The following is a 9426-nucleotide window of genomic DNA, read 5'->3' as shown; positions in this document are numbered from 1 at the left end:
CGAGAGCAGCGGCGGAAGCGGCAGCATGGTCCCGGCCTCCGCACCGCCCTGGCTCCCGGAGAGCCCCGAATACTACGAGAGGCTGCGCCGCCTCCAGCTCGAGCTGCGGGACAGGTACGGCCTATCGGAGCGTGGGGGGGACTCGGCCAGCTCCGTGGGTCAGCTGGTGCCCAACCCCCGTTTCTTACCCCTCTCCCGCCCGTGGTTCCCTGGGCCCGGGTCTGCACCGACGCCCCACGCTCCGGGCGACGCCTGGAGGGCCACGTTTACCGGAGACCCCTCACTTATTGGCGGTCTCCCGCGGCGGGATGCTGCAGTGAGAGTGGGAGTTCTCCTGCCTGTCATTCTGATCAAGCCTCGCGAATGTGTGAACGTCTCCAGTCCCATCTACACGCCTCCTCCCAGTCTCTTCAAGTTGTCATCCCACGCCGGCAGCGGCAGCGCACTGCAGCGAAGATGACAGGTCCAGGAGCACACGTGTGTGTGTGTGTGTGTGTGTGTGTGTGTGTGTGAGAGAGAGAGAGAGAGAGAGAGAGAGAGAGAGATGCCCTGCTTAAGTACAGAAGACTTTGGGGGACTAGATACCCAGCGCAAGGATGAAATTTCCAGCGAGAGAAGTGCAGCTTCCAGAGGGTCCAAGATACCTTGATTAATAACTTGATTAAGACATGAAAGATGAGAACCACAGAAAACAAGATCTAAGCACATAAGAGGGAAAATTATAAAGTAATTTACTATAAATAATCACATCAAAGATAAGTTGTTGGAACTATTATGTAGCTCCTAAATTAATTGAAACTAGAAATCTCATTAGTTGAAAGGAAATAGATCTTTGGATCTAATGATAACACGTTTAATGAGTGTTAAAAGTTACAAAATCATTTTAGTGAAGAGGAGAGCTGTGTGTTTGTGTGTGTGTGTGTGTGTGACAGTTCTAAAATGACAACAATTACATGTCAGGTAAAGGCAGAAGTGGGTTTTGAAAGGAATTATATTCATCTTATGCTAGCTTTGATTCTTGTCAAATATTTATAGAGCATCTACAATAGGCCTTCTTAGTTGTCCTAATCATATTTTACCTCTTAATCTTTTCTACGTCCTCTTTTCTTTCTGACGTGCCACTAATCACCCACCCCAGTGACCTCTTCATCTCCCACTTTTAAAAAATCTCTTCCTGAAGTTCATCCCCTGCACCAAGTACTGACAACCCATTCCCTGACTTGTGTGACCTTGGATTCTTACAGCACTCTAGATAATGGCTTTAAGTGACTTGCTCCCTGCCTAGACTGAGAATTCCAGGAGGACAGGAATTATATCTAACTGGATCTTTAGCTTGTGATAGAGTACCTGACACGAAAAAGGGGCTTGATAAATATTTGTTGAATGAATGGAAGGAATGCCAAAGTCAGCCAGCTAGTGTCCAGGAGTTATGAATGTCTTGTATAGAACCCAGTAGCCACACATTGAGACCAAATAATGACCGTTTTTCAAGTAACCAGGAAAAGTGGACAGTGTGATATTTCAAAGATGATATTAACTGTCTGCACATACCTGATAATTAAGAGATGAGACATTGCTCTGTAAATTAGTGTTTTTTGACTCTGTTCTTTAAAAGAGTAGCTGAGTTACTCCAAGCCTTCAGTTATGTGTATCTCTTAGCCCAAGTTCTTTTTATTTTTTATTTTTATTGATTTTTAGAGAGATAGGAATGGAGAGAGAAATAGAAACATCAATGAGAGAGAAGCATTAATCAGCTGCCTCCTGCATGTGACTGGGAATTGAACTGGTGACCTCTTGGTTCATAGGTTGACGCTCAAGCACCAGCCAGGCTTAGCCCAAGTTCAAATTTCAAAATGTGACTGGTTCAAATGGCATTCTTTTCGAACTAATTGTGAGTTATCATTTTTTGCTTCCTCTGCTAGAACACCTGGCTCTTTATAGTCCTTGAAGTATAACTATGTCATTATTATTGCTCACTTTACGTTTCACATTAAATACTTAACTATGTAGCAAGGTGAGGCTGTTGAAATTATATAACGAATTTGAGTCAAATTGTATAACCTATTCATGGTTCTGGATTTGGAGGTTTGTTTTATTTTTAAGTCAGTACAATTCTGTTCCTCCATATTCACTTTTTATTTTAAAAGTCTGTAACTAGCTCTAACACATAGTTAATAAATACAGAGGCAGATAACTTTGGATTCAGAGAAAACTGCAGTAGAACCGTGGAAACCTGGGTTCTAGTCCATGAACAGTTGTGTCACCTTGAGTAGGTCATTCAGCTTCTTTGAACCTTAGTATTTCACCAGAAATGAGGAGCCTTGATTAATATGTAAAGTAAGGCCTCAGGTTTTCTTTTTGTCTCTACTGGAGTAAAGAGCCTCGGAGTAAAAGAGTTGAAAGGTGTAGTTTTGCAGAGCAAACTGAATATCATTGCTTTCTATTTGAGTGTTTGAATGCCCCCCCCCTTTTTTAACCAATCCCAGCGATCAAAAGGACCATTGTCTCTTAAAACTCAAGAGTAATTTTAAAGGCTGCAATCCTGGGTATTCACAGCTGCTTTATAAAAAATTTCCTAGGAGTACAAGATAAAAAAAAACTTGTCTTTTCTCAGCCCTCTTTGAGGTGGGTCATTGCAATGTTAGCTGGTCTAATAATGGGCTTTTCCCTTGTAGCCGGTGTATTTGTAGCTCAAATTATCTTAGCTGTAGTCACACAGATGCGATTTTATATTCTGAAATGTCTCCTTTTGTATATAGTGTTTTCTCTGCACTGTGGTAAAAGTCAATCATTGAATCTGAAAGAGCCTAGTAAAGTGACTTGTTACAGTGTGTGTAGTGCTACAAGCATGGTAGAAACATGTAAGTGGAATTGACTCTTGCAATTATATAAAAACGTCCCTTTAAGAGGCCCATTAACCAGACCCAGTTTTTTTCAATGCCATTATTGATTCACGGTGAGATATCATAATAGTTCAGAAATTGACACTGAGATATTAGTTGAGTGATGCTGAAGATGGTATTGAGACAAAAGCAGAATAACTAGTGGCTTAAAAGGAGAAAAGTAAACATGGCTGCACTTTAAGGACTGCCCAGCTGTGTAAAAGTTAAAAAGATTGGAGGTGGGGGTTTGGGGGTGGGGATTCAGGTGACTGGAACCACAAACTATGGGTACCCATCCCAGGGCTGGATGTTTCAACGATACTGAAATAAAGATTTAACATGTAGAAATTGCAAGAGGATCCTCCAAATACACCTTTCTCTGGCTTTTTATTGGAGTAAATATATGGTTTTAAGTCTTAAATTTAAAACATATATGAAAGACAGCATTCAGAGGTGGTGGGGTGTGGATGACGAGGTTAGAAACGGCCTGGGTTGAAGAATTGATGAGATTATAATCATTTTGCCTGGAATAGGAGGCCAAGAGGTGTTTGATTGTGGCTTTTCAGTATATGAAGTGTCACCATAGAGAACAAGTATGGCCAGCAGATGTCTGTATTGTAAATCATGAGAAAGAAGACACCTACTAAGAAGGGCTACTAGTGGCTAAGTGGGCTCAAACTAAAACAACAACAACAAAAACATAAAAAAAAAAAACACCCCAAAAACAAAAACAGAGCCTAGCTGCTGTTTCTACACAGGGACCTCTTATGCAAACTGCCCTTCAAGGAGAGACCTGCACCAAACTGCCTGCCTGTGAACTGAACTGCCTGCCTGCTCTGTGTTCCTGCCATCTGAGCCAGCCCTTATTATAAAGGAGTCTCTGGAATCCTATTGTAACCAATAGGACTGTGGTGTTCCCCATCCAGTCAGAGCTGTGCAGCTCCAACCAACCAGAGCAGCTCTATCCTGACCAATCAGGACAGTGCCTTTTGGACCAATCAAACTGAAGATTTGGTGTGCTCATTTGCATGAGAATAGACCAATTTAGGGATCAGAGGTGGGGATTTCTGTCCATGTAAGCCAGGTTCCTTCTGTCTTTGAGAGTTCATTTGCCCTTTCTACCCAAGACTGTTTCCCTGGCTGAGGTGAAACACCAAAGATGTCTAGTCTGGCAGGAGCAGAGTGGATCAGACAATAGAAGAGCAGAACAGAGCTGTGCATCCTGAGAGGGGCTGGTTCCAGGGCTGCTTCACAGCCAGGCTGTATTGCAATTGAGCTGTTTTGCACTGAATAAAGTTTCCTTCTTTGCCACTCCAAATAGGAATTCCTGTTGGTGTTGAATTGGCCCAAATGACCAGTATCTATAGAAGGTTAAGCAGGAACAAAGTTGATCATTATTAACATTCATTATTAAAAAGAACTAGTTGCCCAGCTGGTGTTGCTCAGTGGTTGAACATCAACCTATGAACCAGGAGGTCACAGTTTGATTCTGGGTCAGGGCACATGCCAGGATTGTGGGCTCAATCTCCAGTAGGGGTTGTGCAAGAGGCAGCCAATCAATGATTCTCATCATTGATGTTTCTATCCTTCTTCCTTCCTCTCTGAAATCAATAAAAATAAAAAGAACTTGTTGCTTGGGAGCTGATGGATTTCCAGTCTGTGGACCTGTTTCACTAGAAGTCATAGTTGAATTTTAAAAATTATACTGAAGTTCAAGTTTACATAAGAGTTGGAAAGTAGGACGAAGACCTCTAATATTCCCCTCACCTAGGTTTCTCAACTCAACATTTTCTTTTTCTCTATCTACTTATCTATCTAAAATTATTAGTCTTTTCTGAATAATTTTAGAATTATAAGTATGATGCCCCCTCTGTGAACCCATGTTGTGTTTGGTTGCCATGCCGCTGTAGTCTCTGCCAGTCTGGAACTGTTCCTCAGTCTTTCCCTGTTTTTCATGTTCCTGAGAGTTTCACAGAGTACAACTTTCATTCCAGAGGGTGGTCCTCAAACTGGGTCCACTTGATGTTTCTTCATGACCAGACTGGTCATACTTTCTTGACAGGAACACCACAGATATGAAGCATGACACCAAGGGCACAAGGTCATAGATGCATTTAAGAGTGTCTTTATCCTTGTAATTTAATGACAAATTGCTTACACTGTCCAGTCATTCATTCTTCATTAATTGCAATTGTACCATATTTCCTTCATTTCTAAGTTCAGTCTTATTAAGTAAAAACCTATGAGAAACTATTCATTTTAAAATTGTGTTTCTAGCCCTAGCCGGCTTGGTTCAGTGGATAGAGTGTTGGCCTGTGGACTGAGGGTCCGGGTTTGATTCTGATCAGGGCACATGCCCCAGTTTCGGGCTCAGTCCCCAGTAGGGGGTGTGCAGGAGGCAGCCGATCAATGATTCTCTCTCATCATTGATGTTTCTATCTCTCTCTCCCCTTCCCTTCCTCTCTGAAACCAATAAAAATATTTTTTTAAATTGTGTTTTTAATAAGTTTTTCCTTTTAATCTTTGATTCTTTTTTTAACGTAGGCATACCCCCAACTAAGGAATAGGTTATATTCCCCAAGCAAAGATTAGGTGTCTGGATTTTATATCCCATTTTTCCATTAAAAGAATTTCAGTTAAATTGTGCTAAACAATGAAATTTACTTAACCTATCATATAGCTAACAGAGTAAATTTGGGGCTTTTTTTTTTTTTTAAGAAAAAAAAATGGAATGTGGGCTCAGCCCCTTTCCTTCAAGAGAACAACCTGAGCTCACCTTCTGTTGGACTCCTTGTCTTTGATTCACAGTACTTTTTATAGCATTTTCCTCTCAGACATTATATGATTTCTCTTTCGGCCTTTAGTTAATGTTAACTTAGATTAGCAATGTGACCTCAATTAGACAAGATTGAAGCCGGGACTTTGGCGGTGGTCATGCGGAGCCCCCTATGGATAAACCTCCCAAGGGCTCTTTTGAGGATCAGGATGGCTTCCCATTCAGCAGTTTCACCCCCTAGTCCCTTGGTTTTGGCTGCTGCCCTCTCCAGTTTCCCCACTTCTTGCCCAGGCTGGGTGTGCAGGGTAAGCTTTCTCCTCGCTTATTTCCAGCACTGGCCTGAACCCAAGGCGAAGTCTTTACTGGTGGTAGCTCCAGGGAATAGCAGTTAATGACAAATCATGGTGATGTTACAAAGTTATAAAAAGAAATTCCCCCAAATTTGAAGTAATAGTGTTAGGTGACCTGGTCTTCACTAAATGTCAGTGAGGCCAGGTTTATTTTTCAGAGACCTATTCCTAATTCAGACACTTGGCTCTGCCCAAGCTTGACTGATCTGTAGAAGCATCATGTCCAGTCCTGATGTGCCACCATCGCAGAGATATCGGGCCATATTACATCTTACGTATTTGTATGTTTATTGTCTGTCCTTCCCCCTAGAATGTCAGCTGCCTGATGACAGGGTTCTTGGTTGCTTTGTTCACCATGTTAGTCTCTAGGCCTAGAACTTATTTATTGCCTGGCTCATCATGGTACTCAAGAAATACTTTTCTTACAGCATTCCCCATTTACTTTAGAAGCTTGTTGTTTCTACTTTGTGTTAGTGTCCTCTTTGCTTTTTAGACATCCCTGGTGACGGCTAAGTAATTTTATGTCTTGAGTTTCAAATACAGCCAGCATTTTCTGCTTCTTAGAGAGACCAGAGAGCATTCTCACAAAAGTGTGATTTCAAAGGCGATCATATTCTAAATTCAATAGCCAATTACTTATCAGTATAATTATTTATAAAATATTTTCTTTCTGTACTACAGTGAAAAGAAGAGATTGGAGCTGGAAAAGAAACTTTATGAATATAGTCAGTCTAATATATACAGGTAAGATATGACAGTGGTAACAGTTTTTAAGCCACTTTGCATATGTTAATTAAAATTTAACCCTAATTATGTTGTAAATACCATAGTTGCAGAACTTTTACCCTTCTCTTATTTTTAATATGTAATAGTTTCAAGTAAACACTGCAATTTAATGACTATCAAATGTAAGAATAAATTTGATTAAAATTAGCATAAGATAAAATATTTTTTTTCATTATTTGGAGTCTATTTTTCTTAAACAGTTTAAGAATTAGACACATTAGCCCTGGCCGGTTTGGCTCAGTGGATAGAGCGTCAGCCTGCAGACTTGGGGGTCCCAGGTTCGATTCTGGTCAAGGGCATGTACCTTGGTTGCGGGCACATCCCCAGTAGGGAGTGTGCAGGAGGCAGCTGATCGATGTTTCTCTCTCATCGATGTTTCTAACTCTCTATCCCTCTCCCTTCCTCTCTGTAAAAAATCAATAAAATATATTTTAAAAAAAAGAATTAGACACATTATAGTCTGCTATCTTTTTGTTAACAATTTACCCATTAAGTTTGTGTAATAATTAAGGCATAATTACTATAGCTGACCTTTCAACAAACTGTTTTAGGCAGGGTTACATAGTGTCCCATTTGTTCCCAGATATATGACAATGAATGTTAAAGTTATTATGGACAATAAATAATATACATGCTATCCTTTTTAGGTTACTTACTCTAATATTGAGAGCAAACTTACTTTTAATTCTATAATATGGAAACAACTTCATCCTTAAGCTAAATGTATAGTGTTACTGCCAGTATTACTTATATGGAAAATTTCTGGCTATGATAGTACTAAGTTTGGAATTTATTCATATCATAATGAGTGAAAAATGAAAACATCTTATCCAGAAGAGAGAGAAGCCAAGAATGCTTTAAAACCAAGTCACCGATCAGGTCCTTTTATTTCCTGATCTTCCACATTATTCTTTGGTTTTAAGATTTAGTGTACTTCCAAAGGTACCAGCAGGGAGGACAGTCATAAGTCTCTGGGCTCTAGGAGGGACGAGAAGAGGCTACAAGATGATGGAAGAAATAGCAGTGTTGTGGATGCCATGGCCTCCGAAGTGGGCCCAGGTCTTAGAGGATCCATAGCAGTTGCCATTTTTCTAGCCCACAGCCAAAGGGGCAGAAGAAAGAGTGTGCACTCTTTCTGTGGCCTGTTCTGAGACAACTTCCTGACAATGGTGGCGAGAGAATTATGGGAGCCTTTATCAAGCTATCAGTTTTCTGAGTTTGTTCCCCACTCTCAAGCTCTTGTTGTTTCCTGTGAGACAGAGGGTATGGTTTTCTAAAAAGATGCTTTCCTTGACTGCCTGTAGGATAAACTCCTGTCTCACATGGCTGCCTCAACCTGGTTACCCCAGAAGGCAGAGTCTGAGACAAGGATTGTGTGTAGGTGGTAGGTGTTTTGTTTTTGTTTTTTGTTTTTGTGGGTAGTAGTTTTTTTCAGGAAGTGGTCACATAAAACTGGAGAGCAGGGCTGGGAAGAATGAAGTAGGAGTTGGTCACTGCTCTGGGCACCTGGGGCTGATCCCTCCTGACCTTCAGAGACACAGTGTCGATCGCCTCTCTGCTCCTCACAAGTGTCCACGCAAGGAAGGAAAGGGGGGCTTTTTACCTCCTGGTTTCTGACCCCCATTGGTCAGGGCCATGGCAGGGGGTGTTAACTCCTTCTCATACCCAGGTTTTCCTTGTTGCAAATTTAGAAAAGCAGCCCTGGGAAAGCAAGATACCAGGCACAGCTGAGGCAGGTGCTACCCGGTTGCTGCAGCCGTGACTGGTAGAAGAAAAGCTGGGTCAGGAGGATGTGAGGAGGGCATGGGAAGTAGCTGGTACAAGGGCTTACCATACCCGCCATTATCTGACCCTGCCAGCCTCTCCCTTACATTTTACATGGACTAAAACTTCAGTTTCTGAAGCATGACAGGATCTTTTGTAGTATAGTGTAAACAGGTAGATTCTGTTGCCAAGTCCCTCGATTTTAGCCTGAACCCCACCAGCTCCTAGCCGTGTGACCTTGGGACAATTACTTCAACATTCTGTGTCTCCGTTTTTTATCTATCAAATGGGGGTAAGTATCTGACCCAGAGTGAGAGTCAATATTATTTATTATTATTTTTGTCATATCACTGTTATTCATCTTTGAACTTTCCTACATACTACTTCCTCTGCTCCAATGTTTTCCCCTCAACTGTTCACTCTTGCTTTCCCCAATTTTGGATTAAGTCTTAACCAACCTTCATGTCAGCTGAAAAATAATTTCTACTGGGAAGGCTTCCCTGACCCCTTCAACTAGGTCAGGTTGCCCAGTCCTGTCAGAGCCCCTTGCAGTGTCCCACATAGCATTCGTTACACTGTATTTTACTTATCTTATTTTTTAAAATTTATTTATTGTGTAAAGTTTTACATATGTCTCATTTTTCCCCACTTGACATCCCCCCCCTCCAGCCATTCCCACCCCGGGCAAGCCCCCACTGCCCCAGTGTCTGTGTCCATTGGTTATGCTAATATGCATGCATACAAGTCCTTTGGTTGCTCTTTAACCTCCTCCCCTACCATTTGTCTCTGGATCTATTCTTGTTCATCAAATTATGTTGATCATTATATCCCACATATGAGTGAGATCATGTGATATTTATCTTTCTCC

At 41.4% G+C, this 9426-nt stretch overlaps 1 protein-coding gene across 8 annotated transcripts in view; it reads left to right on the top strand.

The window, feature by feature from the left end:
- The first annotated feature begins 6 nt into the window (after positions 1-6).
- Positions 7-9426, top strand: part of KIZ (kizuna centrosomal protein) — a 119799-nt gene continuing 110379 nt past the window's right edge. For 6 of the 8 annotated variants that reach the window (XR_001362058.1, XM_005865974.2, XM_014539479.1 and 3 more), the window contains exons 1-2: positions 7-114; positions 6690-6752. Coding sequence is in view for 6 of the 8 variants with exons in the window: in XM_005865974.2 (XP_005866036.1) it covers positions 26-114; positions 6690-6752 (152 nt within the window). In the remaining 2 variants the exon portion in view is untranslated. Of the gene's footprint in view, positions 115-6689; positions 6753-9426 lie in introns of those variants that run through there. The other 2 variants (XM_014539478.1, XM_005865976.2) reach the window with 2 other exon arrangements.

The sequence above is a fragment of the Myotis brandtii genome, unplaced genomic scaffold (assembly GCF_000412655.1).
Source record: "Myotis brandtii unplaced genomic scaffold, ASM41265v1 scaffold217, whole genome shotgun sequence".
Lineage (NCBI taxonomy): Eukaryota > Metazoa > Chordata > Mammalia > Chiroptera > Vespertilionidae > Myotis > Myotis brandtii.
Note: the sequence above shows the minus strand (reverse complement) of the source record. Positions and strands in the feature narration are given on the sequence as shown.